We start from the raw sequence: 20,145 nt of genomic DNA on the forward strand, positions 1-20,145 counted from the left end.
GGCGGTGCCAGATGAAACACTTATATCAAACTAGCAAATACATATAGGGTAGTTAATATAAACTTCGCAATTTATACCTATTGTTGTTTTATCTCCTTACTATCATTTTCATCGAAAGAATATTGGTAAAAGGACGTTTCTGCAACCCGCAAGGATACGTATTTCGTCTAGATGACGCTAATCTAAATTTTTTGAACTTTTCGTCACACATTACCGTTAATCATTTCCGTAGACGGGTAGCTCCAGGCACGAACCAAAGCGTCTACGTGTGTATTCGAACCCGGGTCGTCACGAATAACAGCATGCAAATAAACTACCCACTGATCTGCGGCGGAGGGAGCGAATATTGGAACGTAATGAACTGACCAGAACGTAGCTTAACATTTACATGCATATACGAGGTTGGCAAAAGGCCTTTTGCCGATAATATATGTAACATTAAAAAAATACATAACATGGTCAGGATGAAAAACGACATCGAATGGTCTGACAAAAACTTGAGCAGAAAATCGAGCGCATGTTGCATATACTAGATATCTACCTTTAAAAAAAATCCTATTTATATCCTATATTAAATCAAACCTAACATACCTATATAAAAATATCCTAGCATATTAACGCGTTGGGCATATAGTTAAAATGTCAGCATAAAAGTAACATTATATTTGATCGAAGTTTCTCAACACTATTGACTTCCGTACCTCATGTTACCATATCCATCTATTGTGTTATACACCTATTTTTCAACACCTAATCTCAATAAATATAGTACGCTTCTAATTATTAGACTGTTTCCATAGCAATTATTTCCAGAATCATCTAATAGTTGAAACATGACTTTGAGGAAAATACATGTGCGAGTTCACCAGATGCTTCAGATTAGCATGAAAAATATAGATTATAGGAAAAAATATAGACTATATGGAAAATATAGGGCCGGCATTAGGCCATGTAACATGTACAAGCATCATTCGAATTCGAGTTCTTCGAGGACAAACTATCACTAGCGGGGCCATATATATATATATATATATATATATATAACAGTGAGGGAAGAGCAATTTACAGTATATTATGGCTTTATTCTTTTCTTTTGTTTTTCCTTGCTTGCCTGCTTTTTTCCTTTTTGTATTTTTCTTTACTGTTCAGCATTTCATCTTTTCCAGGACCGCATTCTTTCTCATCAGGCGGCCTTTGTCCTTCTCAATGATTGATCTATTTACAGCATAGGGTCAGAGGGGGGTCTCCATAGCATATATTTTATTCTTTCGACCACTCCATCACCTTTGACTCCTATCTTCCCTTACTGCATGGTGTGCATCCGTATGTACATATCATCATAATCATCTTCGTCAAGGTCATCATCCTCGGCACTGTCTGCTGAATTGTCAGCATAATAATAATAGTGATCATGTGATTTTAACATAATCGTTTCGCTATATCCATATCTATCATCATCACGACCGTTGTCCTGTCGTACTTTCCTACCTCACCCGCGTCCCTTTCGAGTTTGGTACGACTCTGTGTTGATTTCGTGCACATCATAGCTTGCCTCAAAGACTCACCAACCTTTTCTGACCAAACTCATTTTGTCTCCACGGAACCCCTACCTTCCTTGACGTTCCCATGAGTTCATACCGTCGTTTCTACGTAGGATGCTGTGGGTAGATAAATAGCTAAAAGACTCCTCAATCGCTTGCTCCTACGGTGCCTCTTGTCGCAAGACGAATGTATGACTTTGTAACGTCTCTTTGTTTCTGTTTGTCCTTGCAACCATTTTTCCCTCCTGTCCAACCAACCGTTGCTGCTCCCATTAGCCGTCGACCTTTTACGAACTTTACCACTTAGCTCTAGTTGAATAATACGGCGACACGAAGCCCCTTTAATGTATAGTAATGCAATCCACCTCAATATGATCGTTCGGTTTCTTATTGTTGTCCTTTTTCTATTTGCAGCATTGTCGTCTGCTTTTTCGGAGTCCATAAACTATATAACAGTGTCTCGCTGACCTGTGCAACAGTAACACACAATTCAATTCATTATTAATATTTCGACGAGCGTTTTTATTACTTCAACTTAAGAACTTAATATCGCTGCACCATTATATCTGTTGGTCTTGTTGCCATTTTCCATCGTCACGGTCCTTTGTTTATATGGATGCATATGAGTGTTTGCGTCATCGTGTCAATAGCGGCAGGCGACTGCGCCATCAGTTGTAAGACGCCTCAGAACACAAACTACTCTAGTCAGTCGTTCGTGAAGATCGATCGATAACCAAATTGCGATGGACCCCGTACAATCGCCTGCCGCTTAGCGGAACGTTTTCGTTCATTTATGAAATGACGTGGGTATAAATAAGTGAGGATCAGCTCAATATAGCCATCATGGACTCCGTTATCGTAATAATAATAATAATAGTAGTGTCGGTACGGTGCATACATCTCGATATCTACAATCACTCTTCAATCATCGTTTCGGCGTAGTCGACTAGAATTAGGTTGGTGCATAAGTAATGGGATAAATGTGGCGTATGTCACGCAAACTCCGTGGCTGAGAGTAGCGTTCAAAGCTGGTCTGCCGAATTTCATCGTCTTTCCTTTGCCCCGAAATAAAGCCCCTATAGTCGACTTATAAATTTGTCGAGAACTGCCTTGAGCCCTTTCGAGCCCTTGAGCCCCCCCCCCCCCCCCCCCCAATGCTAAACAATAAAGAAGCAATCGGCCCTGAACAAAAACGCAGGAAACTTATGCACCAACCTAATACATAAATAGCTATATTTACTATCTCGCCTGTCACAGTCTTCGTCCATTGTGATTATGTGCCTTTTCATCCATACGACAGAGCACTGTTGGTAGCATTGTTATGTTACTATTATTAGAATAAATAATTTTCGTCCTGCGAACTAGATTACTTTCATTAGTCAGTTAAATAGAGCGACAACAGGTAATAATAAAACGATACGAACCCCGTGTTAAGCCATTATCGAAGCAGGCCGGCAAGCGAACTGTCTGACCTTTGCCTTGTAGCGTCACGCTATGTTCCTCATTCGAGCTAAGGCGACGATAAAAGCTTGGTTAAGCTAATATGAGGTTCGCTGAAATCAGAGGCTCGTTCTCGACAAAGGCCCTAACGGCAGTCATTGCCCATTCCGACTTCTTCCTATCCATTCAAGGAGATTATGTGTCTCTGTTCTTTGGATAGGGTACGCTTGTCGTTCTTGTCGGCGTGTTTGTCTCTAACATACAATAGCCTAATCTGTACGCACGTACCTGACGTACAGAATTACAGATACAGGTTTGTCTTCCAAAATGAAAAAGTTTGCCATCACCGGAATGGAATCGTTCATGCGCCATCGCTAAGACTTTCCATACTGATCTCATGCCCCGGTTGAGCCCAAACTTAACTAGTCTCTTTCGGCGGTTCTATTGTCCTCTGTGGCGCTTGCCTATAAATAAGCGGACCAGTCATTGCTGGCACAATTCGAGTGGCACAAAGCACTTTTGAACGCCACTAACAGACTAAGAGGACCGATTTAAACCTTCGTCTATCTCCAGATCGCCGCTGGTTTATGTAATGTACAAGCACACGAGCCGGCTCTAAAAAGGAAGGATCCTATAATACATAGAGAGGAGACTACGATGAGCAGTTCTCCCTAGCTTTTCTTCGGCCTAGAGGTCTAAGGATAACAGTAACAACAAGTATGCCAGAGAGAGGGTATAACATGTATTCATATACATTCGAGGCGGCTGAGCTGTATGAATGTGTTCCCATTGTTAATACGGTACCTTTTGCATAATTGTTACGGGTGTCACCTAGGTTCGAGTAATTCTCTTTTTACAAAATCAGGCCCGCCGCTATAGGTAAGGCAATTCAGGAAATGACAATGCAGTGCTATAGGACCAAATGACAACAAATATCTATGCATACGTCCTGTACAATAAATTAGCCGAAAAAAATAGCTTTATAGTACAGTTGGTATTGCAGTCATTTCCGTGTGCAAATAGTTCGCGTGCGATCAAATGATAAAATCAGTGTACTAGGATTGTATCTTCCGTATAGGTAAGCCGGTCACGCCAAGGACAATTCGATAAATTTCTTCCGACTCATTTCACTGGGACACTGCTTTTTGTTCGGTAGTTTTTTTCCGGATAGAACGATAATTTTTTTTGTAGTGAGCCGCGAGTAAAAACAAGCAGTATTTCAAAACAAATGATACCAATATCTATTTTGAGTGAGGCGCTGTACAGAACCTATTGTACGTTCCAACCGGCACAAGCTTGCGTCTGACTTTTGTTTTTCCTTACTTTATGCTTATACTTATATATTTAGTTTATGCTCCTCGGTGTCGGTGTAGCGGGTAGTCGAGAGAGTGCTCCGCACCCTTGGACAAAGATGTTCCTGGTGATGCGCAAATGGTCTCACAGAGAAATTTCTCTAGCGCCATTTTTAGCTGCTGGGCAAATGAATTTTTCCACTGGGCAAATGAATGATGAGTAAAATCTCATCCATTCATCTTTATCAACAGTAGCCAATTCAATTGCCCAAAACTACCCGTCACGACCAAATTAACTGTTCCAAATAAATTTTGTACCAACGAGTTCCTATTGGTCTTTTGCCTTGTTGTGTCAGTACGGCTTTTTAGGCTAATTTATCTCACGAGTTTTTGCCGTCGTCGTTGACACAGACGATGCATGGTCAGGGTAGGGAGCCTTCGCCAAAGAGGTAGCATATTTGTCTGGGTTGTTTTTTACCAAATGCACACGAGATGGCTTCGTTCAAAGTGATCTAGATATATTCGACACGCTGGGTATTCCGGCCAAAAGCATGAATAAAATATAAGGCATACTTTGTTTGTAGAAAAAGCATCAGGCCGACATCCCGATGCCGATCAACGATAGGGGATATCATCTCAAGAACGATCTATGTCATGAAGCCACCTTAACGGGAAAGCTATTTCTAGAGAACTTCAATCGGAGTGAAGAAAAAGGCGAATATGTCAAATCATACATTGCATCATTCGATCGTTCTCACGTACAAGTGGAGTCAATATCCAGTTGGTAGTAAATAGGATCCAATAACAAACAATTGGAAACGCATAGCTGTCGGTTACATAATGTTCAGTAACTCAGTCGGGTCACAGGAGGGCAAGTGATGTTGTTTTCTCTGTTTTGCTGCTGCTGTTGTTGTTGTTGTTATGCGTAGTTGTCAACAAGATTCATCGACAATTCTAAACTGGGGTCACACAAGTTCAATAGTGTCCTTATTTACCATAGCAGCTGACCTGCAATCGAGCCGAGTAATGATTATGGCAAAAACCGTTTCTCGCTTACTTTCCCAAAAAAGGAGATAGATGGGGTGAAAAGTCTAATTTTCGACCTTTTTTTTTTATACACTCTCTAAATCTATCTGATTATTAGTTTGCCCATTTAGGTGTCCGCGGCTCACTGTTGGCAGCACATGAATTAGACAACATTAATTTACCAGAATTGATATAATGATCGTTTTACTTGTGCGTCAGGTTTCCACACATTTTTTGCTTAAATCCTCTCGCTGTTATCGATATTCCGTACGTAACCTACCGTAGCTGCATTTCGATTTGTCATGTCGTGCAGTCTTCGTTCGTCGAGAAACGTTGATCGATACGTTCGTGTTTCTACGTAATTGCCACATTCTATCTTACATCAAGTAGCAGTAGTCACATTATATATATACATACATATATGTATATATATATATCGTATTTTTATTTATAGTATGTACATTGACATATTTCACACGGTGGTAATGGTTGTGACGAATTTATGGTTGCCTGTTGTTGGCTGAGGTGCGCCATGCTTTGCTTCTCAGATTCGAACGGGGATCTATTTGAGGGGTGCGATTTACATCTGTTGCCCGTTAAATAGCATTCCCGCAAAGGCTCTTCTACGGCTCGACCTAATTGACTGACACGTACAGCATAAACGTTTAGCTTTACGAAAACGATTAGCCCACTTAGTTTTCAATTTGATCGCAACAAGAATCTTCACAACTCTTCATTCCTGATTAGGTCTGGTTGATAATCCCCACCGTTGTACCATCCAACATTATGTCATTACAATGCATATATATATATATATATATATTATGCAGGTCTTGCGCTGCGCACTGGCACTGTTACTATACAAGTCACATAAACGCGTTTGATGTAATCACTGTCCTTTTCAAGGCCATGCACTTTACTAGCGTCACGCCTCAGGCTTCAACGCGACGCCCAGGCAACAGCAACGTTGCTGTTTTTCAAACTATATACATGAATAAATATAGTAAGGTTGTTAATATTAGTATGACGCTGGTAGAGATTCGTAGAGGTGAAACGACTGATCGGCAGATGACAGATATAGTTTTCAAATAAAAACAAAAAAAAAGGGGGGGGGGGGTGGGAGTCGAAACAAAGGCCACACATCGACTAGAAATTTGAAGCTAACCTTGTAGCGCGCAATTTGAGACGCTCTAGATTTTTCCTACTATCGATACCTTTCCTGTCCGCACAAAAGGGAAAGTAGGTATCCCAGTTCTCTGTTTAAGTTAACTGTGAACTTGAACCGATTCACTATGCCATACGTGCTCCAATCAAAGCAATAATATTATGAAAAAGGAAGTTTTTTCAAATCTGCTTTCCAGCGAAGGTAACAGTCATCTTTTCCCGGTTACACCTCCCGCATTGAACTGTTTGCAGTATCTAACGAATGCGGATCGTTTTCGTCACGAGCCATCAAAAAGATACAAAAGTAATAATAACGGTTCACCGTAGTACTTACATTACCATACATAGTGGTGTGTGATAGTGTGTTTCGTCGTAGTGTTTCGTCAGCTACTTCCTTCTTACGAGTGATCCCTTGTGAGTGTTGTCGTGTATATAGTGCATACGTGAAGAATAAACGTGTCGCTTGCGTCGTGCTACGAACGATTATCTTGCAAATATTCTCATAACTCAGCAGCAACTATAGTACTAGCAGACGTATCTGTAAACCTCCATGTTACTATTTCCCCAATGAGGCTCGAAGGCGGCACCGACTGTGGAGCAGAAAACGGTTGATGGACGCTCGAGTATATTCCACTTTAGCCCCGTTTCACTCTCGTGGACATTCATTGACCACCCTCATAAAGTGGATTGGCAAAAAAATCCTCCACATTTCAAACTCTCTTCTTCGATAGAATGAGAAATAGGACGCTACAATCCGGACACGTTTCGAACCACTATCTCAATTTCAGTTCACCTTTGCTGCAGACGTTATTTTACAGCGCATATTCAGTCGGCCTCGGCATAAGCGAGGTAGCTCACTTAATCTAGGGTCATCAATCAATCGTATTATCATTAAAATCGTTATTTTCATCATCAGTAATATTACTACACAGTTTCTCCGTCGTATCTTTCGCACTCTCTCGCTATATATATATATATATATATTTTCTACCTCTACATATTATTATTACTCTGCATTACTATTTCTACTACATTAATAATAATTAATAATGCTATGCATCGCATCACACGGTAGCGAGATCGTCCAACCAGAATTCATTGATCGGCGACCTGCGCATTGTTAACAATGAGGGTGACTTTTCAACTTTCAACGGGAAGGCCGCTCCGAACGTGGTCGAGGTCAGTTAAAGGACTAATTTTGTCATTTGGAGGTCCCTTGTTCGCTGTCCCGTCATACCCACACTCCGTTGCATCAACCTCGCCCGAATAACTAACGCACTGCTTTTTGCTCAGTTTTCCCTACCTCCGTTCCGCCTTCAGGTTATCGACATTCACAGGCTTCGGCAAGATTGGCCAGTGTGCGCAGACCGCGTACAGGCCTTACAAAAACGACTGCGTCCTTCGATCAATACCATCGCAAATAAGGAACGTGTCCGTAGATTCGAAATTTCTCAGTGTTCTTGATGGGATGTGATTATGTTTTCCAGTCACATGATCACTTCAACTCGTCTGCCGGATTGATGTGCATCAATGAAAGCGTGCAACTGCAGTCTCCGATCAAACTCAATCGTCCTTTTGATTTATCTATCCAATATGCATAGGATGTGTGTGACGGTAGATGAATGAATTATATTTTTGCCTATATTAAAGGCCATCGTCAATTCAAGTTAACTGCAGTGTGCTTCAGTGAGTGCCAATGAGAACAGGTTTACTTTTTATTGGTCCGACAGGGGATGATGTGCTCCATGATTTGCCATCTTATTATATGCTAGCTCATTTCCAGCGCCGTTTTTCCGCAATGTTTCTTCCTTTCGCTTGGAAGAAGACCAAGAGAAAAACCAATGTCCTAATTACCGAGATTGTTTGTCTCGAATCACTTTACTTATTACGCCGTTGTGTGAGTTTCGCCAATATCTACAAACGCGGCGCAACATCGTTTTATTTGGCTATTCAGCCGTCCAAACGATCGATTAGCTTCCGATGAGCTGCAATAGTGCGGTTTTTCCCCCACACCACTTGCACCTGAACTCATCCGAAGTTTTTTTGATAGTGGTCCTCACTGCGTCTGAGTCGCATCCGACCGACCGACCGACCGTCTCAGCTTTTCCCTGGTACCAATACGTGACCGAGAATGAGGCGCTGAAAACTTTTGAATAAAGGGACGCTACGCCGATAGGCACATACACATTACGGACGAACAGAGCTCGCTTTTAATTACCTCTTGAACGAAGTCAACGAAGATAGTAACTCCCGCATACTTACCACATTACCACCCACTAACAACATGTACGTCAAAAGGCATCTTCCCAAGGCTGTCACACCAAGGTTGTCGCTCTACCGAAGATTTGTGGGTTTACAACAGACACACATACACTTTACTCGTTACGCAGCACTGATTCTCAAAATAGAGAGAAAAGGCTGTGTCTTGCCCGTTCTAACGAAGCTGAAATCCGGACACTGGTGAAAGAAATGGCCAGATCCAAGATAATGGCCAAAGACGTTTGTGTCAGCTGGTGGAAGCCTAACTTCTTTCACACGATCAAGCAGATGTGTGTCGAAGGCGATTCGTCGCGTCAGGCAGTCGACCACCGCGAGCATTCCTCCTCGTTCGATTCTTTTTTGAGACTTGATTCGTGTTTCTCTTCACGTCAAGCATTTCCGTGTACGTGTGTGTACTGAAAAAATCTTGATGTCGTCGCCAAAAAGCCGACACACAAGCCCAACACGCGCCCAAGGACGCCGAGGTCGCTAACCAGAGTACCCTGTCTTCAACCTTGATAAATACTGTACAAGGCGGGTAGTCTCAAGGGGGCTGCCATCTGAGGTCCAAAGTTCAAATCCGGCCGGCAGTTCCTCCTTGTTATCCCGCCGCGAATATGCGGGTCGCGACCACGCAGGAGCAGGTGCGCTTCACGTACGCTCGACTCACTTTGCACTACACGTCCATCGGCTGCGGTATTGTATACAACTCTCCACGTGTGTCACCAGCATCACCATCTCTTATTTTATTGTTGACTATACACCGCCCATAGCCGAGCCGTAGCTTCGGTCCTAGGCAAATAACGACAAGAACCAACAATGACCAACGCGCCCACGCCGAGAATAGCGTAGTACGCGTATAACTCTATCGCGTCAGCTTTTAATCGATGTTTTTCTTTTTCTCTCCTTGACACCTGCATCACATCTCTTCACCGTTCATGTCCGACTCTTGAAGAAGCCAAGGGAAGTCTTGCATTCTCGAACCGTGACCGTGACCGCGTTCACCTTGACGTCGGTAATGAGAATCTTGTTAATAAGAGCTGGAGGCGTCGGCTGCCAGTTGGCTATTGCTGACTTGATGGTCGCTGACGCCGGAGGTTGAGACGGCGCTGGAGGACCTGGGGGTGGTGGAGGCGCTGGTTGGCCTCCTCCTGCACCCACGCCGACCGATGGATGATGGTGTCCTACAGCGGGGTTTAATGGTAGCCCCCCTGCTGCGGCCACCTGTCCTGGACCGAGAGCCGCTGAGCCACCGTTCGTGACGGCTGTTACCGCCGGCGTAGGACCAGATGCATGAAGAGGATTGGACTGTTGACCTGTCGCTGGTGAGGCGGCCGAATGTGGCGTTGCTGCGGGTAGTTGAGAAGGATGTCCTAACGGCTGTCCCTGGCTAGGTTGAGATGGCTGTTGTTGTTGTTGTTGCTGCTGTTGCTGCTGCTGCTGCTGCTGCTGTTGCTGTTGTGATTGTTGTTGGCTAACTGCAATGCCACCTGTTGCAGATGGGTGCGTCTGCTGCTGTTGCTGTTGTTGAGAGGAAGGAGCAGCTACTGGTTGCGGCGACTGCTGTTGAGCCGCTCTCTGCTGACGTTCAAGCATATCACGGACAGTGGTCACTTCTTTGTGTTTACGTTTCCGGGTCGGCTGCTGTGGACGTGTCGGCTGCTGCTGCTGTTGTTGTTGTTGGCCAGGCGCCGTTCCGCTGTTGGGGCCACTACCGAGCTGCTGTTGTGGTTGGATAGGATGGGGTGCCAGGGACTGGTTGTTTAATCGAGCGATGGCCATGTGCTGTGGGGTGGACCCATGTGTGAGAAGGTTATTGTTTGTCGAGACTACCTGGGCTTGTGGTTTTTTGTCGTGGTCGTGCTGTGAGATTACAGACAACAAAGGTTAGATATAGCTTTAAAAGTGTTTCAGGAATGTTTGTTACCAGGGGATAGGCTTGGGATAAAGCTGTTATATAAGTCAAATTCAAAGGTTTCACTATACAGTTCGAATAATAGAACGATTTCTATTATTTACACACATATTCATATTACTATTTACTTGGGTCTAACGTCGAGTGAGCAGTTTAAATTGTGGAATTTATTTCAGCTATTTTTTTTTCTTCTTTTTCGATCTTAACAATTTTTTCTGTCGAAGTTAAACGCGGCTATGCAAAAACATTACTTTCCCTTATACAAACTCAAAACTTCTCTAAGTGTTCAACGATTTTGAGCACATTTCCCAAAGGACAAGCAATACCTAATTAAAAACAATTTTTAAAGGAAAAACGCAATAACCTCTCAGCTGACTATATATTTTATATAAATTTCACTCGTTCTTAACGCTAGGCCAACTTACCTGTAAATGCTCTGGCGTCTGAGGAGACTGGTTTTGATGTGCTCCTGGATGCTGCATGGCAGGCGACATCGGTACCGTTGGGGGGGCTAATCTAGCTGCTACCGGTGGAACGGCCATATGTAATGGTTTGTCCATAAGGTTGCCCCCGCTTGTTGCCTTTTTTGGATCCTGAATCCCTCCAGGTCCCATAACACCGGCACCGGTCTGAGGTGCAATCCTTGGCTGTAGCTGCTGCGCCGTCGCCATCTGTGCGGTTCCAATCGAAGTCTTCAGAAACGCGCCAGTCCCTGGAGCAATTGTCGTGATTTGTTGCTGATTAGCTCCTGTAACATAGGCGACAAGGTGCGGAATAACACAGTTTCCGCCGTAGGGCGCAAAACACACACACACACACAAATATATACACAGACGCACAGTAAAAGGGTAAATTCATGTTAGTTTTGTTTCACCGTTTAACCGCGGTTCCATCTTGCCATTGCATGCCTACCATCCATGTGCGTGTCGTGAACGACTAGCGTTCAGCGACATAGTATCGTTACGTAATTCTCGTTGTTTTTTAGGTTATAACAAAAATAAGAATCAGAACACTCACATAGTACCAATCATCACAAAGCATTTTTATAGGTTCCTAACCACACGCAGAATGGTCTCGATTGATCACTGGCGATAATACAATTATGCGATGTTTACGCAGTGTCGTAGAGGATTTTTCAACTGTCTGCCAAGATTCTTTTGTTTTACGTTCTATTATTTTGCCGCTGTGAACCGCTCACGGACTGATATCTCGCAAAAGGCTAATGGCGATGGTTACTGGCCAGTCTGAGGTGGCTTACTAACAATTCTCGGTAATAACTACAAGGCCCGGCTGCATTGTCACCCGCCCTAGCCTATTCCGAAAATGGCTCACTGGTAGTGAAACCATTCAGTGATAAACTATTCTGCCTGTACAATTACTATTCTGTGAAACAGAAAACTACGCGTTACCAATCGAATCAACTAACGACCTTTTGCCACCTGTTGCCACTGTCAGTAAACAGCGACAAACGGATGTTGAACATTGTATAACCCATCTAAACCCAGTATCTATATAGAGATGATAATCATAATGGTAATAGTACTATGTGCACGTACGTAATTTACCTTTTCGGCTCGTAGCCGCCACCCATAACGCGCGTGTATCTTATTTTTAAAGCAAAACGATTTCTCTATGATACCGTCTCTCTAGGCCAACATCCATTCCTCAGCTAAGCGAAAGATTTAAACGTTCTAGTCAGACATATCAAGAAGCTATTCAGTCTTTTCGCCGTGTTCCTTCTTTGTTCACACGAATAGGCATCAACTTCAAAACGAGTAAAGCCAGTACTATCTATTGCCAGCGCACGATTGACATAGCTGATGCTGTCTATGCCAGAGAACAGAGAAATGAGGCCGGAAGTCAAATTTCTTTAATGAGATCTGAGCAGGCACAGGGATTCAAGTGATTTGACCGGAAGCATTTTCGAAGCAAAAGAAAACAGTTACACTACGGACAGCTGCTGTCATATAGCCTATGGTAACTGGAAACAAGGGCTGCTTAGTTCATTGAGTCTTCACGGTAGTTTTCCGCGAGCTAGAACATACAAAGGGATGGTATTTACAACTAATCAACAATATCGCATGCAGAACGCACACAAACACACACAAATATGATTAGATGCTATTTCGCACCTTCATCGCAGGCAGGCCACGCATTGATACGCAATGCAGGGGGTAAGCAATAGGATTATATTCGGTAGGGACACATCTAACTGATCGCCGCTTGACGTCCTAATTAACTACCAGTACGTAATGTTTGTCTTAAACGGAATACGTAGTGGTATTTGGTGTTAGCTTTGCATGTGTTTATAAGATACCGTTCATTATGGACCTCATGGTCTATTGTTTGATCCTTATCAAGCTTCTTTTTTGCTTTCTGACCAGCTCATTTACAGCTATATTGTATTATTCTTACTACTATTATGGTTATCATCACCGTCACTAACAATCACCAAACAAGCAAGCATTCAATCATTCATCACACTCACCCTTCTGCCTGTGTAAGCCCATCACCATATGTCCCTGAATCTGTTGGGCCATCTGTCCTTGCAGATGCTGAGCCGTCTGACTCGTCAAGCCCCCCTGAGCAGCAAGCTGTTGCTGAGCCTGCAGCTGTTGGAGCGCCCCCAGGGCTCCGGAATGGTTAGAGGCGGCTGCTGCAGCGGCAGATGTGAGCGGTCCTCCTGCTGCACCCAGCTGGCCACCCCCGATCATCAGCGGAGTAAATGGAGCTCTTCCATTCAACGTGACATTCGTGTTTTCACCACCTTGAGCCGAACCGTGTTGCTGTTGCTGCTGCTGCTGCTGCTGCTGTGAGTGAAGTTGTGTTTGTTGCTGAAGTTGGGCCTGGTGCTGCTGTTGCTGTAAATCATTTGCCGTTTGAGCTGCTCCCTGAGACAGCATTGCGCTGGTAGCGCAGGCGCCAAGGTGTCCAGACGTCAAAGGTGTAACGGCTCCTTGTGATAACAAAGGCGCTCCCGGAGTCTGTTGCTGATGCGTGGGTTGTTGACCCACCGACGTTACTGTGGGTAACAACGACGGGGCAGGTGAAATCTGGGTTAACTGTACACCTGGCGGTAGCTGCACCCCCGCCAGGAGCGTCATAGGGGAGCTAACGGTTGGGGGTGGCGCGGAGGGCGCCTGCAAAGCTTGATGCGTTTGTTGTTGTTGCGTCTGCTGTTGCAGCTGGCCTGGAATGGCACCGGTTGAAGCAGAAAGCGCGGACTGTGAGGTTACCGCAATATGAGCTGGGTGACCTGACTGAGGAGAACTCATTCCCGCTGCAGATACGACTGATCCAGTCTGAACTGACGCCTGAGTCAGTGTTTGAGAAACGGCAGGTGACACAACAGACAACCCCTGTTGGCTCGAGGCCGAATTCTGTACGCTGCCAGCGACAGAGGCGGGGATTTTTCCTGCTAAAAGCATCTTCACGCTCGACCGATTTGATGCAGTAGTAGTTGTCGTCGACGTCGTCGTCGTTAAATTGACAGAAGAGACTTGCGCACCAGTTCCTTTTAAAGCGTCCGCAACCAACGGATCTAGCTGCGACTGTACCGTTACCGGAACACCAGAATGTGTACCTGGGCTGCCTGGAGTGCCGTTGACGCCAAGGGCCACCTGTGCCGTTTGCTGTTTTCCGCTCATGGGGATAGTCTGCTGCTGAGCTGGCTGTTGTTGTCCTGAACATTTTGCGGGCCCAGTTAGTAAAACGCTACCTTTACCCTTCAACCTCGCACATTTACTGAGAGACACCACAAAATAGCGCGTAAGTATGCCCGATCGCCGTAGTAGCACGAGATTATCGATCGTTATCGAACACGACGAAGAGGCTCGACTACTAGTAACATGTTCGAAACACGTTCAGCAAAACTTTGTTTTTGCCATTGCCGTCGTTGTTCTGTTTTTTCTTTTTTTTTTTTTAATTTTTATAGAACTGAACAGCTGATTGAGTTATAGCGCCATTCTTTTTAACTCTGCCAACCTTCCACTTCTGACCGATGCTCACCTGTTCTACGAGAACTTATTGCTAGTAGGTTATAAAACGGTGAGTGCTACGTCGCGCTGGAAGATCATTGTGCTGTAACCGCTCTAACGCTCTAATGTTGTTTCTCCGTGGGCCCTAATGAACAATATCGAATGAGGAACGGCCGCAGAAGCAGGCGTTTTACAAAAGGCCACGCGTAACCGACCGTACATAGTCACAACAGCTTGTTGACAATTCGGGTTGATTCCGCATATAAGTTCAATCTAATAGAAAAACTATTAAGCCATTTGAGAAAAAGTACTTGCTAGCAGCAGACAAGCGAGTGCATAGAATGTGTCAAATCATCGCAATCTGATTCTATAACTTAGACATACATACTTGTGACGACGGACAACGAGAAACAACTTCACGACGTAACTTTCACTCCTATAACATGTATTAATTAGTGGAATATTTAGACAGTAAGGAACTTCACACTTAAGGTTCAGGTGTGCGTACGCGTATAGTAAGCCGGGACGTCAAGGAATGCAATCAAGGGGAAATTTAGCGCGGCGCAGAAATATTGCAGTGGAACTCTATCACGAAAGATGGCCAATGATTGACGTTTAAAAGATCGCTTTTTTGGTCACTGTAAAGTTTTAATTGGTGCAAGAAAACATAACGAAAATAAGTGATCCGAAAAAGCAGGATAGGAACAAAGGGGGCAGAGATGATTTTCGAACACTTTGAGAGGAGCAGTCAGCCATAGTGGAAATGTAGGACATAAAAGCGCAGTTTTCAGGCAGCGGTTCGTAAAGCAACATCAAGGAATTATAGGGAACCTGTCGGCGCCTACGGGGATCGTTCATACGCTCGACCTAATAACGAAGATATTATGCATTAGACACGAACGGGTTTAGCCAGCGCAATGCTACAACGGATTATGATGACGACCAACACGAACGGGACGAATAATAATTACCATAGCTGCAACCAGGTTGACCGGTAATTATTACAGATAGTCACTTGTAAATGGTTAGCGGATAAACGAAATAATAAATATACAAAACTAAATTTATTAAGTTTATGATAAAATGAAAATTAACAGCAATCACAGTCGACGCTATGTTCCGAACCAAACGAACCCATTAAAAAAGCCCCACCCTTCCGAATGACAAGGGGATACTTCGTAACAGACTACCCACGCTATACGCATCAAATATAAGCGGATACTCTTCTTGTTTGCTTCTTACCAGAGTGTCATAATGCATTGTTGTTGAAATCCTCTGGCTCGTAACCTAACATCTAGTTTACGCCGCAATGGAACTTCGTTTATTTCTGTGGTGGGCGACAAGATCGTGTGCCAACTTACCTTTCAAGGCGGCACCTCCCAGCTGTTGCTGTTGGCTTGTTGCTGGTACGGAGGGCGAGTTCGTTGAACCTTTCGACACCGTGGCACTGGTGGGATTACCTATAAACATCTTGCTTGTGAGGCCATTATTACTGGTCGTACGCATGCCAAGTGGCGCGGCGTTTGCCTCAGTTGAACTGATCGTCGTCGCGGGCTGCGGTTGCAAATGCGTCGTCTGCTGCGGCTGCTGTTGATTATGATGTTGTTGTTGTTGTTGTTGTTGTTGTTGGTGCTGCTGCTGCTGCTGCTGCTGCTGTTGCTGCTGCTGTTGCTGTTGCTGCGGTTGCTGTTGTTGACCTTTTTTGTTTGGTCCGCTTCGATCCGTATGCTGGACCATATGCCGAAAGGTTAACGTCATCGATGGAGGTATGGAGGGTTTAGGAGCAACAGCAGGCATCGAATGCTTGTGAGGGAACGTTGAAGTCTTCGAACCATCGGTTGGAGACGCCGTGGCAGCTGCCAAAACTGAATTGGCGTTGGAACTTGCATTGGCCTTGACCCCTTTCGAGTTGGCGGCTTGCACAGCGTTTCCTACGCCACTTGGGGTTCCACAAGACTGCTTGACTGGCGCGGACGAAGCGGATGTGGTTATTGTAGTCGAGGCGGTGGTCGAACACGGCGCCTTGGTCGTTGACTGTGTCGTAGTTGTTGCGGTGAACTAAAGGGTCGACGAACGGATAATATAGCTGCGTCGTTAGGTATTCAGGATGACAACCTCAACTATCAATAGAAAAAAGCGCGACGGGACTAGTCTAATAAATAGGTCGAAAAAGAACAAGTTCGATCAGTCAGTATTTAGGTATGGATGCCGCAGTCTTACCCATTTACTGTACCATAAGAATCTATTAAGAAAAGTGTATGTCTAGAATAGTTGATTTAACATATTTAGCCTTACAATAACCATGGTAACGGTTGCACTCTGAGAACAACTAACCGTTTTTTTGTTTTGCTGAGGGATCTGTTGGGACACGACGTGCCCGCTCTTTGATGCCCCCTGTGAAACCGCAACGGCCACCGACGGCGTTGAAATTGTACTGGTCGTTGTTGTCGTCGGCGCTGTCGAATGCCTCTGCAGCTGTACCTGTAGCTGTCTTACCTTCGGCTGAGAACTGCCATCAACTAACTGCGTGTTCTTGATTGACTTCGTTAACTGCGTCGCTGCCGTACCAACAGAGTGATCTTTGCGTGTTTCCGTGGCATTGACGGCCTCCAATCCACCAGCAGCATTGACATCCGCTGGACTGTCATCTTTGCTCGGCCAGACCTTTACCGCACCCGAGTCTATTGACGTGCTCGAACTGCGGCCTCCCTTGTTCGACAGCTTACTATTATTGTCCAGTACCCCAATGGAACCAGCTGCTGTCGTCGCCTTCGATTCATTCAAGTCACTAGACCTGCTATTGATGTTACTACTAGCATTACTGCTACCGCTGCTACAAATCGCTGATGTAGGTGCAGACGCAACCTTGCCCGGCTTGTCGGCCGGGGCAGCTAAGGAAACGCTGATCTCGCGGAAGCTAGCCCGGGACCCGCTTCCACCCACACTGACACTAGCATTGCTGCTTGGGCTTCCGAACGAAATGGGAGAGGAATCCTTTTTGTCGAGCAGGTCATCGGACGCCTTCAGTCTGTCGAAGGTGTCCAATGTTGCTGCCGCCGAAATGCCCACTGCCGAACCAGAGCCAGTAATAGAACTGCCCAACAACGACGAAGCAGAGGAAGAAGATGACGATGACGACGACGATGACGACGACGACGATGACGATGACGACGACGACGATGATGATGAGGACGATGACGATGACGACGACGACGACGACGACGAACTGGACTTGTGATGACCGTGATGTCCATCGCTCTTCGCGCCTCCTACCTCGATCTTGATTCGTTTTGCATCCGGTGAGCTGAGGCCCTTTGAAAGGGAGGAACCCTGAGTAGCCCGTGAAGCATTTGCCGCTGACGCTACTACCCCTTTGACGCTTATAGTAGAAGACGCATTATTCCCACTGCTCGTCGATACGGACGATGGTAGTGATACTGTTAATGATGCTGATGATAACGATGATGACAATTGTGTTGATAATGTTGTACTTCGATCCTTGTCGCGATCTCGATCTTTCTCCTTTTCGCGGGCGTGCTTCTGCTCTTTGCTCGTGGGTGGCTGCGCCGTCGGCTGTTGCTGTGTTGGCTCCTTCGCGATGTCTTTGTTCTTCGGCTGTACGCCATGATGTGTCCGGCCTGATGTGCTGCTGGCGTCCTTTCCAAAGGATGTCCTGTCCTTCTGGTTGTTGTTACTAATAGCAGCTCCGACACCGGTGGATCCGGAGCTAACGACGCTGGCAGAACTGTTACAATTGCTGTTGTTACTACTGCTGCCGCCGACGCTAGACCCGGCGCTGTCCTTAGCCCCTTTCGCCCCGGAACCTGTTGATGCGTCGTCCTTGCTATTGCTCGAAGTGACCTTTGCGCCAGCGTCTTTACCGGAGGATTTGCTGCCGTCGGCGTGTGTCGAAGATTTGGCCTGATGTGGATGATGATTCGATGCCGATGGAGGAGAATGGTTATCATTCTTCTTTGTCGAATGCTCCAGCTTATGAGGTTTATCTGAAGTGGCCAGAAAAAAATATGAATAAATAAGTGGTAGGACAAAGTGAGACGACAAACAAGAGAAAATAAAAAAAAAACAACAAACTTGGATCGATCGTTAACTCGTTAGTGTTACGGATGCAAAAAGTAACTATTACATATGGAACAATTAATAGGAGAGTCAAACGCGAATTTCAAAATTGAGTATAAGCAGTGGTAGACTGTAGTGAATTAATATCAATAAGAGGAGCGCACCTAATTAAAATGTACTACACATTTTAAATAAGGTGAAAATTTACGCAACTATACGCTGTTACAGTATGTTCCTTTGCACAGATAAATGTTGACTTTATCGAACCATCGTCAATTAGTTACTGATGTGTAATAAAACATAGTTAATAGAGACTAGAGGCCGCTGTTTTAAGTCTAGTCAAGGACACACTATGCAAGCAGCGCAAATACGGTAAGTTATATAATACAGCTCATTAACTTACAAATGTCTTTGAAGTGTTCCTTCGACAAAGGGGTAACACATCTCTGGTTTACTTTAACCGCCTCGGCGGGGCTTTCAACAAAACCTGACGCACTGAGAGGTCTGCCTGGGAGCGGACTTCTCCGATCTTTCTCTTTCACGTCTTTGCTCGTGACTTCTTTCGAATCCTTGTCTCCATGCTCTCCTAGGTATTGACTGTCCCTCGAGCATCCTGGTTGAGATGGGTCAGTGTGTTTTCGATTCTGCCGGCTGGGCCCGGGTCTGTCGGTGTTGGCGAGCTCATCCTCGGAGTTGCTTTTACTTCCTTGTTCGTTATTATCAGTCTCCTCCTGTTTACGTGAGACACAAATAGTATTGATGCTTAATATGGTTAAATCATGGGTAGGCCAAAGGCGCTATGACAGTTCATTATTTTAGATATATTTTTTGACAGACAATGAAGCGAATCTGATTAATTATATATAGTTGTGACAACATTCAGTTAAATGAAGTCGGTCATAAAAACTAAGAGAAAACTAAGCGCTGATATGCCAATTTATTTATATTTTTTTTAACATGACTGTACAGTTTCACAAGTTACAAGCATGCTTTAATCAACTATATAGACAATACATAATCTACTTAAATATCTTCGATATATCCAAGCTCAAAATAACTGTCGCTTACTAATAACTGTCACCAAACTGTCACACTAACGTATACTAAAATGCCGATCATCACGTAAAAAGGGTTCCGTTCAAACAACTGGACCAGCTTAATCCTGCTCAATCACCCGTTGAACTATTTACTCCCCCCCCCCCCCCCGGAGATCCAGCAAATCATATACATCCTATTATTATCACAATCCCACCAAAGTAACATTCTTATTCTGTTAACTTAGTTCTTTCAGCGCCAGTACAACATCTATTCAACGACGAGTCCGTCAAACTAGTCTACGTAAGCCAGCAGGAGTCTTAACCATCCGCTTTCTTTGACTAAAGTCCGCGACGCTTCCGCCGTCCGAAAAGCGCAATTAAACGGAATCAACAAGCGTCAAGGAACAGGACGCAACG

At 44.7% G+C, this 20,145-nt stretch overlaps 1 protein-coding gene across 2 annotated transcripts in view; it reads right to left on the minus strand.

Moving 5' to 3' along the window:
• Positions 1-1,061: 1,061 nt before the first annotated feature.
• Positions 1,062-20,145, minus strand: part of LOC111249139 (uncharacterized) — a 44,848-nt gene continuing 25,764 nt past the window's right edge. The window contains exons 5-10 of one of the 2 annotated variants that reach the window (XM_022802588.2): positions 19,095-19,422; positions 16,949-18,618; positions 15,976-16,672; positions 13,126-14,319; positions 11,063-11,385; positions 1,062-10,585 (exon numbers count right to left, since the gene is read on the minus strand). In XM_022802588.2, the coding sequence (XP_022658323.1) occupies positions 9,659-10,585; positions 11,063-11,385; positions 13,126-14,319; positions 15,976-16,672; positions 16,949-18,618; positions 19,095-19,422 (5,139 nt within the window). In that variant the 3' untranslated portion in view covers positions 1,062-9,658. The remainder of the gene's footprint in view (positions 10,586-11,062; positions 11,386-13,125; positions 14,320-15,975; positions 16,673-16,948; positions 18,619-19,094; positions 19,423-20,145) is intronic. The other variant, XM_022802589.2, reaches the window with a different exon arrangement.

Source organism: Varroa destructor, unplaced genomic scaffold (genome assembly GCF_002443255.2).
Source record: "Varroa destructor unplaced genomic scaffold, Vdes_3.0 BEIS01000004.1, whole genome shotgun sequence".
Lineage (NCBI taxonomy): Eukaryota > Metazoa > Arthropoda > Arachnida > Mesostigmata > Varroidae > Varroa > Varroa destructor.